Source organism: Gracilinanus agilis, chromosome 4 (assembly GCF_016433145.1).
Source record: "Gracilinanus agilis isolate LMUSP501 chromosome 4, AgileGrace, whole genome shotgun sequence".
NCBI lineage: Eukaryota > Metazoa > Chordata > Mammalia > Didelphimorphia > Didelphidae > Gracilinanus > Gracilinanus agilis.
Window position 1 is genome coordinate 467,254,841 of NC_058133.1, and position 22,067 is coordinate 467,276,907.

A 22,067-nucleotide genomic window follows, 5' to 3' on the forward strand; every position below is an offset into this window, starting at 1 on the left:
TAATTTAAGAATTATTAGACTACTTAAAACCCATAATTTTTTAAAAAGAGCATAGATATATTTCAGGAATTTATAAAATAAAACGGCCCTGATATCTTAGATTCAGAGAATAAAGTAGAAACTGAAAGAATCCATTGATTGTCTCATGAAATAGATACCAAAATGAAAAATCCCAGGAATAGTATAACCAATTTCCAGAGCACCCAGGCCAAGGAGAAAATATTGCAGGCAGCTAGAAAGAAACAATTAAAATATTGTGGAGCCACAGTAAGAGCCACACAAGATTCAGTGCTCCCACATTGAAAGAGTGGAGGGCTTGGAATATGATGTACCAGAAGACAAAAGAGCTAGGATTACAACCAAGAATAATCTATCAAACAAAACTGGGTATAATCCTTCAGGGAGGATAATGAATATTTTACTAAGTAGAGAACTTTTAAGAATTCCTGATGAAAAGACCAGAGTTTAATAGAAAACCTGACATTCAAACACAAGGATCAAGAGAAGCTTAAAAAGGTAAACATGAAAAATTAGTCATAAAAAATTCAATAAAGTTAAAACTGTTTATATTCATATTTAGGGAGATAATACATGTCACTCCTAAAAATCTTATCACTTTTATGGCAACTAGAAGGAGTCTACATTTATAGGAATGGGTATGAGTCTATTATGTTGTAACAATCTCCAAAAAATAAGGGAGTAAGAAAGAATAAGAAAGAGGCAATCACTGGGAGAAAAGGGAAGGGAGAGTCAATTGCTGGGAAGAGTGAGCTGACAAGGAAGCTGTTGGTTGAGCTTTTAAAATTCTTGTTGAGGAGGAAGTTTAAACTGGCACAGGTACTAATTGAGATAATAATACCTGTATTATGAGCTTCTAGTAACTATTACTCATTATGACAGCTCAACATAGTGAATAAATTTCTGAACACACATGTGCACATACATACATACACACATTTAAAGTTATAAGTCAAGAAATAGGCTGGAAAATGAATAAAAGAAACCTTGATCATAAAAGCTACTATAGTGGCAGGGAAGATCAAGACACAAACTCATATATCTATATCTGTACTCATGATAAAATAGTTGTTGGAAAGGCTGATCTGTGATCTCTAGTATCTCCTACAAAGAAATAAGCCCAGGCCAAAAGAATACACCACATATCTCAACCACTTTGAGATTAATGACTCTCAGAGGGGAAGAAAAGACAAACCTCAGGACACATTGATTCTGGGCTAGACCTCTTTGTGGCACAGATCTAAATGGTAGGTAGTTAGGAATGTGGGCTAGACAACCTTTTAAAGTGATCCAGGCTCCATTCCTAGATTGAAGATAAGTGAGGATGATTCCCATGCTCAGTAAGTCAGCAATTCTATCCTTACATTTATATTTTCTCTTCTAGCCTGACAAATACTGATAAAGAAACTTTTAAAGAAATACAATGCATAAATGAAGGCAAAGAAATGGTGGAGTTGGGGTGGGGAGAACAATCTGTGCACAATAATTCACATCATGCTTTAAGGTTAACTGAGTGCATCTTTTATAAGACATCTGTGAAGTGTTTTGGATAAATATTGCTGTCTCCATTCTTCATCAGAGCAGAGTGAGCCTTACAGAGATTTTGTCTTCTTCAAGGTCATTAGATTATGAGTGAAGGTGTCAGGATTCAAACTGAGATTTTCAGTATTCCAAGTCCTCTTTTCATTCTTAGATACTGTGTAATTAGAAATCTTGAACCCTTGGACTTCATCTCCCAGAATCCTTTTCTCTTCGTTCACATAGCATCCTTACATATTGTTTATAATTTGTGTGTAACCCCGCCCTCTCCTTCTTCTCTCGTGACCACAACTGGGTTAGCTCCCTTTTTACTCTAGCTTTTTATTTTCCTTTACTTCAAGTTATTATTAATCTTATTAAATATAATACTTGGAGATATTGCATATTAATTTTTAAGCTTACAATACTTTCAGAATGAACTGGAGATTAGGGTGGAAATTGGTGAAAGCTGAAAACTTCAGGATCCCAAGTCAGGTGAGGACTGTTATCAACTGAAAAGGGTCAGAAAAGTTGGTAAGGTAGTCATTAGAGACTAAGTCAGGTGAAGTTGTGTTCAAGAACTGGTCCTCTCTCTGCCCAGGAACGCATCTTTATACACCTTCTATTTTACGACTGATTACAGGACTCCTTCAAGTAACTGGTTGCTCTTGTTACTTCTAGTTGGAAAAATGGATTGTCTACAAGGTTACTAAAGTTCAGTCATATTAAAACTCTACATCCATAGAATATTTTATACTTTTCAATGAAATTTTGTTTGCATGATCTCATCTGATCCTCTTGATATCCCTTTCTAGTGAGTGTTTGGCATTCACCCTTCCTTAAATGCTCTAACATTTCCTTTAGCCCTCTGCCATTCCCCCTCCCTTCACCCCCTGCAAAGTGGTATGTAGTGTGTTTGTCTCCACTGATATTTTGGGGTTCTCTTAAGAGGAGAGTGCTGACTGGGTTAGGTGTGTAAAGCAGTGATGGGTGGGTCAAAGAGTACCTGTTGGCTCATGTGTTCCTGAACACAGAACAGAACAGATGGACAAGAGAGACCCAGCTGAGAGAGAGAGTCCAGGCAACAGCAGGAAGTTCCTGGCAGGGAGTCTGTCCAGCCTGGCTAGCTTATTAATGACTTTGGCTGGGCCAGCACAGCTTATAAGGCAAAATGGAGATTTGGCAATTTCTCTCTTAATTTGGCCATGTAGAGACAGCCTGATTGAATGATTTAGCACCCCCTTTCTTGCCAAATCTAGCCTATAGGATAGCTAGGCATATGAAGAGTCAATTCAACATATTGGTCCATGTAGATGTTTTGATAGCATATGTTGTACTGAATGGGTTGTGAGACCGACATGGAACTTTTTAAAAGTCCAAGTTATAGTGTGGGCACAATGACCCATCTCTTTAATACCAGTATCCTCTCAGTGATGCAATCTGCAATAATGATGATGATGATGATGATGATGATAAAATGATAATAATGATAATGATGATGATAGCATTTATCTAGCACTGTAAGGTTTATAAACACTTTATATCTACTATCTCATTGGATCCTCAAAATAATCTTCAGACATAGGGGTTAATATCCCTTTTTTACAGATGAGAAAACTGAAGCAGATGTTAAGTGACTTGCCCAGGGACACACAGTTGGTAAGTGTCTGAGGCAAGGTTTGAAACTCAGGTTTCGTTCACTCCAAGTCTAGCACTTTATCTGTTATACAAACTAGTTGGACACTGACTCCAAATAAAGATGGAAGGTGAGGAAAGGACAATATAGAGTGGGAAAGTATTTTTGTGGTTCTGTGTTCTAGTGCCTAGGAGAAATGCTTGTGCCTAGGAGAAATTCAATTGGGGAGGAAGTGAGTAGGTAGTGTGCAGCTGCAATAAAAAGAACAGTCTGACCATGGCAGCAACTATGCTGGAAGAGAAAAGAGATTGTTATCCAGAGGATCCAGCCAATGTCCCACATTGGGAAGTGATCAGGAAGGGAACAATCATTTATTAAGCCTATCCTATGTCACACAGACACAGACCCATACACACAAACATACACATACACACACTAAGTAGTCAAGCATTATTTTAAACAATTTATGAATATTATCTCATTTGATCCCTTAAAAACATTAGGAATTAGGTGTTTTTACCATGGCAATTATACAGTTGAAAGAATTGAGGCAGACAGAGGTTCAAAGACTTTCCTAGGGTCACACATCTAGGAAGTGTCTGAAGCTAGATTTAAAATCAGATCTTTCAGACTCTTGGGCCAGCATATTGTCTTCTGAGTTGCCTAGCTATCCTTGAGTTTGGAGAAAAGGTGGAAGCTTAGGCAAGGGACAACATAATGATGAAGCCCTGAGAGTGGCAGCTCAAAGTGGTCACAAGCCAACAGAATACTGCAAGGAGAGGAATGGATATGTAGTCTTTGTTCAGAACAAGTATGCCCCTGGAAGATATTTGTCCTCTGGGACAAAAATCATAATATATGAATTATAGCTAGATGACTTGGTGCAGTGATGGCAAACCTTTTAGAGACAGAGTGCCATGCCTTGCACTCACCCCATCCCCTAGACTGAGTGCCATGCCAGGCCCCCCCAACCAGAGACTGAGTACCACACCCTGCCCCTCTTACCCCAGACAGGGGAGGGAGAAAGCACTCCCTCTGGGCTGCTGGGCAGAGGGGTGGGTGATAAGAAGTATGTGTGGAGAGTGGCCCCAGTGCTCCATTCCCCTCCAACTCTGCTTTTCTCTAGCTATATGTCATGCTGTGAGCTATGCTCCCCTCAAATCTAGCTCCTCTCCAACCCTACTCCGAGAATCACCTTTACCACAGACTCAAAAGACTGCTGTCTGTGCCACACCCTCTTGCAGCATGTGAGCTGCCCCGTGTCCCCCCACCCAGTGCCTTACCCCAGATAGGAGAGGGAGGAAGCTCTCCAATTGGACTGTTGGGCAGAGGGGCAGGTGAAGTGAGGAATGTCCTCAGACACATAGAGAGGGGGAAGGAAACAGCTCTGTTCCAAGTCTCTCTGGCTTTCTAGTAATGAACTCTGGTGGGCAACTTCAGGCATGCTCACAGAAAGGGCTCTGCATGCCCTTTTTTGCACATGTGCCATAGGTTTGCCATCACTGCCTTAATGAATAAAGCTCTGGGCCAGGAGTCAGGAGGACCTGAGATCAAATCCAGCCTCAGACATTAGTTGTGTTACCTTGGGCAAGTAAATCACTTAACTCTATTTGCCTTAATCCACTAGAGAAGGAAATAGGAAACCACTCCAATATCTTTCCTCAGAAAACTCCAAAGACAATAATGGTATGCTGTGGTCCATGGGACCAGAAAGAGTCAGACATGATTGACTGACTGAACAATAGCACTAATGATGAATCTAAGTAGTCTGTAGCATATGAGAAATGACATAAAAAGGATATTTTCAAGGACAGATATAACCAGAAAAGAAAATGAGTTGTTTAGTAAGGGGAGCCATGTCAAAAGTACAACAGATGGGCATTAAATACAAAATATTAAAAGGTCTAGAGGAAAGTCCTAATGTAGTGAATAAAATCTCCATTAGGAGAATAATTTAACAACACGAACTAAAAAGTATAGAGAAATTATGTTTAGCATGAGGGAAAGACATGCTTATACTATTCATATCAATAGACTAATCAGTTAATAAGGTCAACCTAATAGTTATCCAGAAAAGCCTTACTCTGCCCAAATGAACTTTAAAAGCTGTTGATATTAGCTGTTCATTTTTCTTTTTTTTTTTATAAAGTTAGAAGTGGAAAGGACTTTGAAAATCTTCCAGTCCAATCTTCTATCTCCCTTCCTTTCATCCCTCCTTTCTTCCTTCTCTCCTTCTCTCCTTTCCTTCTTCTCTTCTTCATTCCTTTCCCTATTTCATTCCCTCCTTCCTTCTTTCCTCTTCTTTTCCTTCCTCCTCTCCCTCATTCTCTCCCTCCTTCCCTTCCTTCCTTCCTTCCTTTATTAGCCTACTTATTTATCTATTTATCCATTCATTTATTTGTTCTACCGTTGTTGTTGTTGTTGTTGTTGTTGTTGTTGTTTTCAAGAAATATCATGATAGGGGGCAGCTTGGTGGTTCAGTGGATTGAGAGCCAGTCCTAGAGACAGGAGGTTCAAATCTGGCCTCAGACACTTCCTAGCTGTGTGACCCTGGGCAAATCACTTGACCACCATTGTCTAACCCTTACCCCCCTCTTCTGCCTTAGAACCAATACCCAGTATTGATTCTAAGATGGAAGGTAAAGGGTTTTTTAAATAAAAAAAGAAAGAAAAGAAATATCATTATAATAAAATCTTTTTTCTAAAATTTCCATTTCATTTTCATTTGTTTCCTTTTCATATTAATTTATTTCTAAGCCTAAGATTTTCCCCAAATCTGGACTTCTAATTTTATGGATTCAGGGAATTCCCAGAATGGAAATTCCCTCCACTGATGTAGACTGGTAACTTCTGTAACTCATAGTCTTAGAGTATTGCTTGAGGTTCTGGGAAGTTAAGTGAGGTCATTGTGTTCTTAACAATTTGTGGAGGTGACCCCGGGTTCTTGTGAGCTGTATCAGAGGAGCAAGATTTCTGGCAGGTCCTACTAAACAAAAACAGCTAGAGGGTACCATAGTGCACAGGGTGCTTGGCCTGGAATAATGAAAGAATGAATTCAAACCCTGCCTCAGACATTTAGTAGCTGTGTGACTCTAGGCAAGTCACTTAACCTCTCCATTTACCTCAGTTTCCTCATTGTAAATTGGGGATAATAATACCTAAGGCTGCTGTACAGATCAATGAGATATTATTTTTAAAGTGCTCTGAAAACTTTACAATTCTTTATAAAGGTTGGCTATTGTTATTAAGCTAAAAAGGCTTCTAGTGCAGCTTAGGGACAGACTATTTCTGTCATCTAAAGAATAAACCAATTGTGGAGAGATGAATATCATCAGAAGTTTTCCCATCAGGTAATTAATTTTTTCAGCCATTGCAGCTCCTGATAACCATCTTCCAATGTGCCATCTGTATCAAAAGGGAGGAAATCACCCACCTTTGATGATGGGCAATTTCTTTTAATGCTCTCCCCATTTTCTGAAACTGATATACCATATACTTTTCTATTTGCCAAGTTAATCCTGGTTCTAACAATAATTTTCTAGCTTCTCCCCTTCTCAGTCAAGCAACAGTTTGGATCATTTCAAGGTCCATGACAAACTCAAACACACACACACACACACACACACACACACACACACACATAGTTTAGTGACAACCCAGCTGGACGGAGAGATACAAATGAAGTGTGAGTAACTCCTTCTGAAAGCTCATTGGCAGGACTCGAGGATGAGGTCACTTGGCCAATCTAAAATAAGCCTGACCTCATCTGGTTTTAAAGAGGGGAGCAGGTGCAAGTTTGGTGAATACCATTTTTGGAGAGTGGACAATTTGGAAATACCTGAAATCCCATTTGTGATGCTCTACTCTGCTCTCATTGTGCAGCCTGGGAATTCCACTGAATCCAGAAGCTTCCTTTTGTTTTTCTTTCTCAAAGCTTAAGAATGTAACTGTGCTCTTTTTGTTAGAGAAAAGAACTGAAAACGAAGGAGGTGCTCATCATTTGGGGAATGGCCGCTGAACAAATTAGGTATGAATGTAATGAAGTACTATTGGACCACAGGAAATGAGGACAAGGATGATTTCAGAGAAACCTGGGAAGAAATGTATGAACTGATGCATATGGAAGTGAGCAGACTGCGTGAAAGATTTATACATAGTTACAAAGAACATTCTGAAAGACTTAGAGAAACAATGATGTAACCTGCTACCTACCATCTGAAAAAGAGATGATGGACTCAAGATGCAGACTGAGACACATGTTTTCAGTATGGTTAATAGTGGAATTTGTTTTTCTTAACCAGGCATATTTATTATATGCAATTCATTTTTCTCAGACCCTCTTTCCCCCATCCCCAATCATCTAAGTGGAATGGGAGCTGGAGCGAAAGATAAGGTAGCCAAAAAAAGAAAAAAGAAAAAAAAGAAGAGACCTGGAGTATTTTTTAAGTGCACAGAAGAGAACAAAATGAAAGCTAGAAAGAATCAGAAAAGCAACTTTGAAAGTTATGAGTTGGGGGACAGCTAGGTGGCTCAGTGGACTAACAGCTAGGTCTAGAGACAAGAGGTCCTGGGTTCAAATCTTTACACTAACTAGCTTTGTGACCTTGGGCAAGTCATTTAACCTATTGCCTAACTCTTACCACTCTTCGGCCTTGCAACCCAATACACAGTTTTGATTCTAAGATGAAAGGTAAGGGTTTTTATCATTTTTTTTTTGGTTTTGTGTTGAGTTTATCATGTTTTAAAAGAAAACCAACCTGTACATAGTAGAAATTCAGTTTCATGTTCAATGCTTTTTTTGTTCTCTTATTAAAATGGAAATGTTCATTTAATGTGGTGTTTTTGAGCTTAAAATTTTTAGAAAAAAAGGGAATATAGGTGCCAATAGTAGCCCTGCGACTATATATTTCATTCTCATTATCCCAGGTAATTGACTAGACTATAATTTAAAGATGAGCTCCTGACCTGCATTTATAAAGGGAGTTTCCATACCAGAAGTACCTTGTTCTGAGGAAACCAAAGGTTCAGTGCCTCACCCTCACCCAATTAAGAATAATAACTCACACTTATATCAACATCAAGGTCTATAAAAATTTAACTTTGACAACCTTTACTTGATCAATGGGTGTGGATAGCAGAAAAATTTGTTGATTTTATGGGTGAGGAAAAATAGGTCTAGGGATATCTCATTAATCATCACACAACATTTACCTGGCAGACCCAGAACTCAATTCCATTTTGTCAGAGTAGCCCAGGGGTTTTATTTGAACAAGATACTGCATATTCCCGTTCTAGAGCTTAATTCTCAGTCCAGAGTTGATGATCTTGGGTCTTCTTGTGAAATACAAGCCTTTAAGAAAATGTGGACACTTATAGAACTACCAACACACTTTCATTTACTAATGGCTACAAATCTAAAAGTCTTTGTTTGTATGAACAATAAGCTCTGGAAGCATTATACAAAAGAGAGGACACAGTCTGCATCCTCGAAGGGTGCCAGCATTACTGGGTCAACTGAACTGCAGAAGCCTGTCTGGTAAGGTGATAAGGGTAGGGACTATGTCTTCTCCTGAGATACTAAGTATGTTATTATTGACTGGATGAATGAGTAACTAGTTCACAGTCTCCTAGGAGACCTAGCTTATTCATAGAATGAACCTCAACCTCTGGTATAGTCCTAAAATCAACTCAACTCCCTGGGAGGCATCCAAATGGTCCATTATGACTTAATTTATTCAACACATTCATACCTGAGGATAAAACAAGAGACAACATGATCCTGGTCTCTTGGAAAACTCTGCTCACCTAACAGACTAAGGGTATTATCTAAAAACCAAGGGAGAGTCAGCTGGGAATTGCTACGTGATGATGGCTGTATTCTAGATAGGCATGCAAGAAAGCATCTCAATCATGATGGATCAGTTTGCAGGGTGAACTGTGCTTTGGACTGATGATAAGTCCAAAGAAGATTGAAGTAATGTACTAGCCTGCAAGCAGCACCATACATAGCCAAAATTTCATTTAGTCAGATAAAATGCTAAAAATAGCACTTGAATTTTGCTGTGTAGGCAGCACACTTAAAAAAAAACACAAACAATGCTTACCTTCCATCTTAGAATCAATCCTATGTATTGGTTCCAAGGAAGAAGAATAGTAAGGGCTATGCAGCTGGGGTGAAGTGAATTGCTGAGAGCCATATAGCTAGGAAGTGTCTGAGGCCAGATTTGAACCCAGGACCAATCTCTAGGTCTGGATTTAAATCCACAGAACTGCCTAGCTGCCCTCATGGCAGCATATTTTTCATTAAATAGAAAAATACGAAACTGATTTTAAAAGGCTGGCTATATGGCAATGGACACCAGACGAAACTTAAATTATATAAAGGAGACTTTGCCATAAACTTTACAATCTTACCACCCTACTCAGCTTTAGACAGTGAGATAATATCAGCAAAAAAGGGTACTAGAATCAAACTGAAACCAAAGGCAATAAATTGGTTCATTTTCTAGTAGTGGAGTTGAAATTCAAACCCAGCCCCTCTGATGCTAAGTTAGGGATTTCTCCTACCATACCATGTTGCCTCTTCCAATTCTCTTCTTGTTAAGCATCCTTGGGTGCCATCAATGGACCCTCAAATAGTAAGGTCTTCTGATTATCCCTATTCTGCATGTGATCCAACTGAAAGAGGTTTTTCCTAAAATAAAATGCCTAGAATTGAGCGTAGTACTACAGACATGGTTTGATCAGGGCAGGGTACAGCAAGACTACTGCTTCAATCTTCTTGGATGCTACATTTTACTTAATTCAGCTTAAAATCACATTAGCTTTTTGGGCTTCCTTGTAACACCATTAATCCATATTTACTCTTAGCCCTCTAAAAGCTCTTTGACCATTTCACATGAACTGTCATCTACCAAAAAAAAAAAAAAAAAAAAAAAAAAAAAAAAAAAGATGAGGAAAAATCACTAATATTTATGTAGCCCCATAAAGTTACCCAAGTGTTTTATTTAATCCTAACAGCACTCCTGTGAAATAAGTACCATTATTTTCCCCATTTTATAGAATCAGCTTGAATCACAAGCTAGTAAGTATCTGAGGCAAGATTTGAATTTAGGACTTTTGGACTCCAAGACCAGTACTCTAACCACTATGCCATGTAGTTGTCTTTATGTGACTTATTGAAAGTCACAGAGTTGATTAACAGCAGAACTAAGACTAGATCCAAGCCTCCTAGTTCTTAAGGAAGTATTTTTTCAAAAATATAGAACAAATGTCTTTCATTCTATTAAGCAAACCATTGCTAAAAATGTTAGTTAAGCTTCACTTAGGAGACTTTGCTGTATTTGCTGGGTTCAATGCAATAAATGTCACATTTCTAGATTGTACCATCTATAGAGTGGCTGCCTCACCTCTTTCATGTGACCACTCTCTATGACACTGTTAAATGCCTTTGGCCTCAGTGAGGTCCATGGTCACTCAACAAACTTGGTCTAGTGATCCACATATTTAAAACAAAATGGATTTAGGTGGATAGTCCAATGCAGTGATGAGCAAACTATGGCCTGTGGACCAGATGCAGCCCCCTGAAATATTCTATCCTGCCTCACACATTATTCCTAATCTGATGAATACAATAAGAAGGATACGATACAATGAAACTTCTAAAGAGTTGCCTTAGAAACAGACTGACAGATGAGCATTTCCTTTCCTTTGGCCCCCTCTTTAAAAAGTTTGCCCATGACTGGTCCAATGAATACCCATATATCTTGGAGTGTCACAGAAGACAGATACAGAGCTTTATAGAAGGGTGAGAAGGAGCTGGATTGAATCTGAGTTGTGCCATTCTATCAAAGATCCCAATCCACCTACCAATCAATCAATGTTTTTAGTCACCCATTATGTGCCAGGCACTATGCTAAGCACTGAGCATGCAAAGAAGCACTGGTCATGCAAAGGAGACAGTCCCTGCCCTTAAGGAGCTCATGATTAGCTTGACTGCTACTAAATCCCATCTATTTAATACTTATCTTCTCCTGGTGATGCTAGGTGGCTACAAATCATGGATTGCTATTACCACTTTAGGGGATCAAAGTTGCAAGGGATGCCAAAGGCAATGGAAATGAGTAAGTTGAACACAGATGGGCTTTGTGGTGAATGGTGTACAAGGATCTTTGGAAAAGATGCCACTGAAGATGTGCATGACTGGAAGAGGAGGTAGGCAGTCAGGCAAATAGCCAGAGCACGTTTACTATATGGGATACTTTGAGCATTGTGTTGGTATCCATGAAACCATTAAAAGATCCAGAGGAAAGATCCCAATAAATTGCCTGGATCACCCAATGAGATTTATGGAAAGATGTTGACAAGAATTGCACAGAATGAATGCATGAATGAAAAAAATAAATAAGCCTCCCCCAAAGCATTTATTTAGCATTTACTATATGCCAGGCAATGTGCTAAACACTGGAAAAACAAAGAAAAAGCAAGATAGTGCCTGCCCTCAAGGATCTTATGTTCTAGTATTATGAGTTAAGAAGAATTATAAGGATTATAAGTTGTAGCAGGGTAGGAAATGCCAACACTGGTGAGATAATTGATCCATCCAAGTAATCCTGAGTCCAGATCTTAAATAATAAATCATTTGTATTATCTATCTATCTATCTATCTATCTATCTATCTATCTATTCATCCATTCAATCAGTATTTATTTTCAAATCATTACATGCAGAGTCCTGTTCTTAGTTAGATGCTCCCAGGAAGAATCATAGCTCTTCATTGATCCAATGAGAATATATTAATTAGATAATTGATATTAGTAATACATAATTCATATATTAATTAGTCAATTCATTCATCCACATAAATTAACTTTTCTTAAGCACTGACTATGCAATGCATTGTCAATGCAATGCATAATACCCTAAGAGAGGTATTAGAATAAAGAAGTAATGATACTTGACCTCAGTATGTTTATAATCAATTCAACATGAAAAGACATAACTAAGATTACAATATAGATAAAATACACAAATTTATGGGGAGAGAAAAATGCTTTGATGTCAGATTACAAAAGATCATTTCCTGTTTGCTTCTGCAAAATGTCAGGGGGTAATTGATTTAGATATTTTGAAGTCATATTTAGGCTCCATTGATGGAATCACAATTCATATGCATTCATATATAATACAATAATGTACTGCATAATTATTAACAACATATTATATTTATATTATGTGAAATAATTCCTACACATGGACATGTTAATAATAACATTCATACAGCATTTTAAGATTTGCAAAATGCTTTCATATACATTTTTTCCAACCTTTACCTTCTGTCTTGGAATCAGCTTTCTGTCTTGGAACAAGGGAAAAGAGCGGTAAGGGCTAAGCAATGGAGGTTGAGTGACTTGCCCAGGGTCCCACAGCTTGAAAGTGTCTGAGGCCAGATTTGAACCCAGGACCTCCTGTCTCTGGGCCTGACTCTCAAACCTGTGAGCCACTCAGCTGCCCCCTAATGTGCATTATTTCATTTGATCTTTGCAGCAACCCTGTGAGATAGTCGCTATTGTCTTCATTTTACAGATCAGAGGCTTGTAGATCTAGAGCTAGGAGGAACTAACTTATTTTACAAATGAGGAAACCGAGGGCCAGGGAGGTACATAAGGATACTGCATGTGGTCACATAGTTCTTAAGTGTCAGACACAAGATTAAAACTGAGGTTTGAGTTGGCTCTAAGTCCAGTGCTCTTTTCCCTGCCCCACACTGATTTTCTAGCATTCTAAGCCTTATCTGATTAGAATGAATGACCCGGACTGGGGAGGAGCACCTGCTGCTGGTAATTAGGTATAGTGGGATCAATGAGGATGGGATTCTGAAGCTCATAGTCAAGAAAGCATACTTAATCTGGGAAATTACCCCATTGGAGGGCTTTTACGAGTGGCATGCCTGAAAAATGAGGTAAGTGGATAATCTGGGGAGGAAAAGGGAATTTGGGAACAAAAGAGGGAAAGAGGAATTGTATCCTTTGCCCATATCCTCTTCTAGGATTTCATGCTTCCACAGTGCTAATGGGATTTGGCCACTCTAATGTTTCTCAACTTACCATCTTGGCTGAAGCTACTGGTCATGCAAGAATTCTCTTCATTTGAAAATCCTTCAGACTTTGTTATGAGGGGCTGCTCTTTGGGAGACATGCAAGTACACACCGAGATGATGTAAAAATAAACGCTATCCATAAAAATCTATTTGAAAAAAGAAATGTACAGGCCTTGGAAATATGGGCCTCTTGGCCCACTCATTGTGTAACTGAGTTCCAACAGCACAAGACTATATAAGAGGAGAGGAGAAAGGGTTAGAGACAAAACAGCCTTCTGCCACAGGGCTTGGGAATCTGTTAGGTATGGGGGAAGGTGAAGGAGAGTAAAGAGTCGGAATGATGCCCAAGTTGTGATCTTGGGTGCCTGGATAAATAATGTGTTCTTGTTAGGAGCAAGAGAGTTAAGACAAAGGATCTGTTTATTGGGAGAAAATAAGTTCATTTTCTTGGGCAAGGGGCATTTAAGTTTTGGGTTTTGCCCAGTGGAGTGGCGTGTAGGCTATGGGAATGGAGTTGGGAGGAGGGGAGGGAAAGAACATGAATCATGTAACCATGGGAAAAATTTCTTAATTAATTAATAATAAAAATTCCCAAGAAAAGTTTTAGTTTTAGTTTTTTATTTAGTTTTTTTTTTTTTACCAGGAGTTCTCATAGTCAGTAGTGCTGGTGATGAACATATTAAGTTAAATATAATGGTATATACTCTGGTATACAAATGACATTATTATAATTATAGCAAGCCCCCAAATATTACAGTCTGAGGAGACGATGTCCTCATTAAGGAATGATATTCATAGCCACTTAAAGGAGTTGAGCATAACTATTAATACAGGAAAAACCAAATGGATGAGAAATGCCCTTTATCAGGTCTATGTCATAGAGTTGGATTGACAGTCCAAAGAGCTGGTTAGCCATTGTGGATATGACTTGGACAGTCATTGTGCATATACAACATGTGGGAAACAAAGCTGAACAGAAGGAAAAGAACAGGCTATAGTTTATTTAGGAAGATGTGCTATCCTTTTACTCGATTAATTAATTACAAGCCCAATCTTTTCTATGACACAAAATCTCACCTTTTAAGACCAATATCTTCTCTGTAACTACAAATCATGGAATTTAACAATTTCTGAAGAATTAGAATTATAGGTGACTCAAAAGGCAAGGGTAAAGAAAGACTCATGGTAGACGTAAACACACTGTCATATATTGGCATTCAGGAACAATGAGTAAGAAATAGAATAAAAGATTTCATTACAGAAATATGTGAACAGAAAAGGAGGGTCAGTCATATGGCAAGTAAGAGGAAGGAGAACAAGCATTTATTAAGCACTTACTATGTGTCAGGAATTGTTCTAAGTGCTTTATCTCATCTGTCCCTTACAACAAGCCTGTGTTAAGATTAAAATTAATGTACAGTAACTATTATATTTTATAAAGTTTATTAATAATAACTAAAGTAAAAAGCTAGAGTAAAAAGGCAGCTAAGCAAGCTGCAGTTGTGGGAAAAGAGAGAGAGGGCACAGCTTACAGCAAACTTATAAACAACACATGAAGATGCAAACGTGGGGGCACAGGGAAAGAGATGCTGAGAGATGAAGTCTAAAGGTTCAAGATTTCTAATTAATACACCTGTGTGGTAGGTGTTATTTATCCCCATTTTATAGTTAGGGAAACTGAGGCAGGGGTTCAGATTTGCCCAAGGTCACATAGTTAGTAAACATCTGAGCCTGGATTTGAACTCTTCCTCCTTAACTTCAGGCAAGGTGTCCACCTAGCTGACTGTGAAAAGAGAAGTATCACACATGGAAGACCTCATTCCTCTCCAGACTTCACTCAAGACCTCTATCCCCTCCCGATTTCTTCTTTGCGTGCGTTTTATGCCCCCATCACATCCATTAGAGCAGAGATTTTCTTCCTACTTATAAATGTATTCTCAGCTCTTAGCATAATGTTCAGCATCTAATAAAAGCTAGCTAACTGACTTCTATGGAGAAGGACATGGCAAGCCACTCTGGTATCTTTGCCAAGAAAACCCCAAAATAAGGTCACAAAGAGTGGGGCACAACTGACTAAACAACATCAAAGGACAAGTGACTTCCTGCCTGACCACCTGCATGTTCGACAATTAGGAAATTTTTAGAGATCCAGGGGAAAGAATTCCAACTCTCTGATGAGCCTCTAGGAGAGGATTTATGAGAGCAGAGGGATGAGTCATGAGGGACTATAAGACAAAGATAGGTTGTGATATGGACCACTGGAGGGACTGCCTGCTTGATTCCATGCAGATCCATACAAATATGGAAATACAATGGAATGGGCGATCATTCAACAACGACAACGACAACAAAACTGGCTTATCCAGACAGGGTGTATCTTATTTAATCTCTGTAGCCTAGTGTCTTGCACATAGTAGATTCTTTATAAATTTGGGGAGTTGAATTGGAGGTCTTTTAGTCCAGCCCCATGGTTAAATATAGGAAGAAAAGGGGATCCAGAATGCTCAAATTTTTTTACCAGATAAGAAGTGGTGGAAACACTCCTAATCAGAAACAAGTTGCAATATGCAATGATGTTACTCTAGCTATTTGCCAGTGTGTGACATGGAATCAGGAAGACCAGAGTTCAAATCTTGCTTCAGATACTTATTAGTTTTGTGACCCTTTTAATCAATCAACTAGTCATGAACCCAAGCTTCTCTATGAAATAAATTCCCAAATCACTTACCCTCCTTGGACTTCAGTGCATTCATTTGTAAACTAAGGCAATTAGACTCATGGACCTCCTAGGTCCTTGTTATTGTTTAGCCCTGTCTGCGTCTTCATGACTCCATTTGGAGTTTTCTTAGCAGAGTTCCTGGAGTGATTTGCCATCTCCTTCATTTTAAAGGTGAGGAAACTGAGGCAAAGAGGGTGAAGTGACTTGTCCATTATCACACAGCTAGTAAGTGTCTGTCTACAGTCTTCCATGTGCCAAGAGAGGTGCTCTAACCATTGCACCATTTAGCTGACCTTTTCAGATTCTGTATAGAACCTTCTGAAGATCCTGTTATATTGCAGAGACAGGATAGTATATGGTTTTGTAAGATCATGTTTGTAAAGCACTTTGCAATGCTTAAAGTACTATGTAAATACTAGCTATTAACATTATTTATTATTAATATTACTATGATCATCTCGAGGCCTTAGGAAGTATAAGAAATGGAATAAAAGACATAATTATAGAAAATTATAACCAGAAAAAAGAGGATCAGACATACAAGAAGAGGGAAGAAGGGAAGTAAACATTTATTAAGCACCTTCTATGTGCCAAGTATTGTGCTAAGTGCTTCATAAATATTACCTCATTTGATTCTCATAATAAGCCTTTGAAGTATGTGTTTATGATTCCCATTTTATGGCTGAGGAAACTGAGGCAAAGGTTAAGTGGATTTAGAGTTGGCTTGGACCTTAGAAATGATGGAGTCCAACTCCCCTCATTTTATTTATGAGGAAACCATGGTCTGGAGATTTCTTGCCTTGAGATCAGACTAGCAAGCACCAGAGTCAGAATTCAAATCCAGAGCTTCTGACTCCAAATGCAGTACTCATTTCTCACTTCATGTTGCTTGTTATTAAGTCATGAAGTTAGAGGCAGCTAGGGGTTGCAGAGATTGAAGTTCTGGGCCTGGAGTCCAGAGGATAGTTTAATTATAGCTTCAGTTAACTTTTGAGCTGTGTTACCCTAGACAAGTCTTTTTTTGCCTCAGTTTCCTCAACTATAAAATGGATACAATAATAATCTGCCTCCCAAGGATTTTTGTTAAGAGTAAATGAAATATGTTTGCAAAACATTTAGCAGAGTCCTGGGGCACATTATAAACACTTAACAAAAATAGCCTTCTTTCCTGTAATGGGAAGCACATCAGAATCAGAATCAAATGACCATTCTGGTCCCAGCTTTGTCCTTTACTTGTATAGCTCCAGACAAGACTTGTAACTCTGTGAGCCTCAGTTTCCACTTCTGAAAAATAAGGATATTAATAGTTGCACTCTATACTTCATCGACCTTTAAGTCAAGTACTTGATAAATCTTAAAGTGTTTAGGTAAAGAGAAATTATTATTTTAGTTATGACCCTGAAGCACTTGCAAGGTCTTTGCTTTCTGAATCCTCAAAGACCATCTACATTCAACCTAGTTTTATTCTTTTGTGCTTTTATTGTATTTTAATTCTTTGAAAGCTGATGATCTGTGTTTCTATAAATGGTAACTTTATCATTAAGCAAAGATCTGGCTATTCTTAGATTAACTAGAACACTCTGACTAAGTCAGATAACAACAGAGAGTCTACCCTAATCCCCAATCAGTATTTTCCATGTGGACAGGGCTGTGCTAGGCAGTCACATTAAGGACAGTCTAGCTTTAACTGAAAAGGAATCTAAGAGCCTCCTAGAATGCCTGGCACCCATGGGCACTGGCAGTGGCTGGGAGATCTTAAGATGTCTAGGTGGCCTAGAAAGGCTAAGTTCTCCCCACTTCCACAGTAGATTAGAAACTTGGCACAGTGCTGTGTTACAAACAGCCCATGGGAATAAGATGAAATGAGAACCATCTTCTCCCAAATGAAAGATCTTTATGAGAAAAACTCTTCATGTTAATGACTCCCCCTACCTATCTCTCCATATTATCTGCTGCTGATTGAAGTCCAAGTATGAGACAGAAGAAGACTCATTTTCTATTGTTCTACTTTAACAATAAATAGAGCAAAGGTCAACTCCCCATAAGCCTTTGTCTTGGGGACCAAAGAAGTCCAGGGAATAAAATATACACAGAATCCCCACATCTCACCTTGACCCATTCTGTTGGAAAAATATTCTGCTCCACCTATTGCCAGAACTCACAGGCAGAGATTCCTGCCCATTGTGTCCTTTCCTCTCTTTTCCACTACCTGACCTTTGGTGAAAGTCCTACCTAGAGGTGAAGAAAGCAAAGTATGGCAAAGGGACAGGAGGTCTGGGGGAAAGAGCTCCTGGATAACTGAGGATAGCTCACGCAAGAGGAATGGACATCATCTAAATGTCAGGCCATGTTTCTGAATGCTGCCTCTTGTTCTGGTGGCTCTTTTGGCGACCCATCTGGTACTGTAAAGGAATATTTGGACTGAAATAAATGGGCAGTCAAGGCACTGTAGATAGTAATGTGTTCTGCTCACAGGCTCCCCAACCCAGACTCAAACACACACACACACACACACACACACACACACACACACACACACGTGTGTCCACAGGCTCAGTTTTTGCAGACACATCCTTTGCTTACCTCTAGGACAATTTCTTTCATTTGAAACTGCTTTTGGGAGACTTTATCGGAAGACACCGGCTCATGGTAGAAGAGACAGAGCAGGTCATATTTCTTCAGGATTTGCTTGTAATTCTTCTCGTTGAGGTTTATTACTCGGTCCTTCCCATCGTAAGTTGGGAAGTTCAGTCCCTCTTCTGCCCTGCAAGAAGGCAGCAGGTAAAAACCCACTAGGAAAAGAGAAGCTACCTTCATTGAGGATGACCCTCTCTGCCAGTCCTTCCCTAGAAATAATCCAGAGCAGGAGAGAATACAAAGGAGGCTTGAGCCAAGGGCTAGGACCACTTTACATAGAATTTGCCTTTTGCCCTTCTGGTGTTTGATCCAAACTCTTCCAGTCCAGTTAATTTTGCAATTATAGACTCAGGACAAAGAGCCCCAGACGCACTCTCTCTCACACAAACACACATGTGCCTGTACAAAGAGAGGCAGGCAGAGGAGGCTGTGAAGCCAAACCCCAGATACCTTACATAGCTTGGCCCAACTCCTGTGTCGTGAGGAACTCCATTTTTAGGATGCAGTTGTTTCAGGCTAAAAATAAACCATGCAATGAATAAAAAGGACAGATATGACACTATTGAGGGATTCGCTGACACTGGGAGGGAGGGGGTTGGAGAGAGAGTGTGCACAAATGAGTGAGATGGATAAAAAGGACACAGAAAGAAGTGAGGAGAAAGAGATAAGGTGCTAGGGCTCCAATGGGCTTATGGACGTTTTTAGAAAAGGAACACAATATACCCACCACAGGTAGGAAATCTTTGGAGTGGACACAGAGTTTTGAAAGGCCATTCAGTCAATTCTTAGAATCATACAATTTAGAGCTGGAAAGGATCTTAGAGAGCATCTGTTTTCATGTCCTCATTTTACAAATGAAGAAACCAAGGGTCCTAGAGGGTCAATGACTTGCCATAGTTGGTATTGGAATGGGAGAATGAATCTTGTTTCACCTACTCCAGAGTAAACACTCTTACATGGCATTGTGTCATAATTTTCACCTTCAAGCAGCTCATACTCAGGCCATAGTTCTGGCTAACACTGGTGTATTTTGTGCAATGGTGAGATAAATGTGAGAAGAATTCTTTCCTCTTTTTTTATTAAATATTTTACTATTTTTTTTAATACTGCCATCACATCCCATTAACTCTTCTGCCCCAGGAGAATGTTCCTTTTTTTTTTTCAACAAAAGAGTACAGATGGGAAAATTAATCTGCTGAATTTAATATGTTAAACAATATATGCCTTATTATGCCATCATGGTCCCCTGCTCAACTACTGAGAAAAGAAATGCCTGTTTTATCATCAGATTTCTGCAGTCACAATTAGTCATTATATTGATCTGCGTATTGAAGTTCCTTTAGAATTATTTCCCTTCACATTATTGTAGACATTGTATACATTTTCTCTTTTGGCTTTACAGATTTTGCTCTATGGTAACTTAAACAAGTCACTCCAAGTTGCCCTTCAGCCCGTAGTCTTCATTTCCTTTGAAACAATAATATTTCAATATTGTTCATCCTTCATTTTAAAAGAGGACCAATGACATCATGGGGCAATGTCTTGACTTGGGCACGAACTGGATTTAAGTGAGGCAAAGACATTAGCCGCACTCTCTCTTCCAGTCATATAAGTCCAGTGGCAAGACAAAAATCAGGTGATGGCCCCAGATGCAATGGATGACCTTGACTATATCACAGCTTGTTCAGCCATTCTCAAACCAATGGCACCCACTTTGTTTCCAGTTTTTTGTCTGAGTGTTTATTTTGCTACTCCGCCAAAAGCACTGATGTTACTGCTCTGGTATATATGAGCCTCCATCTTTGACCTACTTGGGGTATATGGCCAATGACATTTTTCTAAATTGTATTCCAAAATGATTGGACTAATTTATAATTACTGCCAATATTTTGAAAAAGAAAAGCTTGTGATATCTCTGAGTTCTTGATCTGTGGATTTGGTGCTTCCCACTGTCATCCTGCCTGGGCTTTGGGAGGCCATCAAATGCAGACACTTAGCATTCCTCCTCACAAGGAGAGGGAAGATAGTCCTCTTCTAAGCTCTGGAATGATGAAAATAGGGGACATCCTATCTTTCCCTCACATAGTTCTATATGTACACATTCATGACTCATATATCTGGGGATTCTGTCTGTAATATTCTTCTGCCATCCTTGGGACATTCAAACCATCCAACCCTGCATGTGACTTCACATGAACTTAATGAAACAACAACGACACAAAGTTAGATTCCAAACAATCTATAGGAAAGTTAGGGTGGTTTCTAACTTCCTTTATTGCCAGAAAATCCATACCTCTACCCCTCTTCTACCACTCACGCTGGACAAAATACTTAAAGTCTCTCTGCCTTAATTTCCTTATGTGTAAAATGAGGGAGTAAGTCTCAATGACTTCTAAATTCCTTTTCAGGTCTAAATCTATGATCCTATGAGTTGTAATACTGTCATTTTAGTTCAGTTCCTGTTTTTCTGTTCTCAGAGATGATGAACCCATCATCTGAAGAGTAACATTTTAGATATTTGTATATATATTTTTGTTCATCTTTTGTTTTCAAAGACCCATGACATCATGATGAGTGATATAACTTGCAAGTTAATTGGATTTAAGTGAGGCAGAACCTCACCAAGTCATTGGCTTCTTTCTCTCTTCCAGAGTCATCTAAATACAGTGCCAAGACAAAAGTCAAGACAACTGGTGAAGGCTCAGGATGTAAAGGATGACATCTTCAATGTCTGGCCAGGCTCTAAGATATTCACAGCATCTGCTTCAGTTGCTTTCATGGCCATTGGAAAAAAAGTGGTCCTCATCTGCCCATTCCATTCTTCTGGAGGAATTTTTCAGATACTCAGAGTAGACATCCCTCTAGATCACAACAGGTTTAAAACATTTCAGCTACTCTCATCCTGGTTTAACTTATCTGCCAAGACAGTTTTGCTGGGCTGTTGCAGTTTTGCATGCTACAGCTTCTTGGAGCTACAGGTGGACACCAAAGGTAAATAAGCAATCCTGAAAAGAGCTTGGCAAGCCCTTACACCAGAGGTACTAGTTCTCATTAAATACCCCATTCACACTATATATAATATATATGCATATTATATATACATGAAAGGTTACATAACACATTTATTTATACTGAATGCATGATTACATTGGTTTAGGGAAATCAAGATGAGTAAACTTCCTTTGGCAATGCAAGTTCACAATTATATTGTAACTTAGAGTTGGAGAGAAGGTGTAGCTAGGTGCTACAGTGGATAGAGTAATGGGCTTGAAACCAGGAAGGGAAGACTCAACTTTGTGAGTTTAAATCCAACCTCAGACATTCACTAGCTGTGTGACCCTGGGCAAATCACTTAATTCTGATTACCTCAGTTTCCTCATCTGTTAAATGAGCTAGAGAAGGAAATGGCAAACCACTCCAGTATCTTTGCCAAGAAAACC

General features: G+C 39.0%; 1 protein-coding gene across 1 annotated transcript in view; it reads right to left on the reverse strand.

Moving 5' to 3' along the window:
- Window positions 1–18,807, reverse strand: part of CASQ2 (calsequestrin 2) — a 101,829-nt gene extending 83,022 nt beyond the window's left edge. Inside the window, exon 1 of the mRNA XM_044675527.1 lies at window positions 18,574–18,807. Within this exon, the coding sequence (XP_044531462.1) occupies window positions 18,574–18,807 (234 nt within the window). The remainder of the gene's footprint in view (window positions 1–18,573) is intronic.
- Between the last annotated feature and the right edge of the window lie 3,260 nt (window positions 18,808–22,067).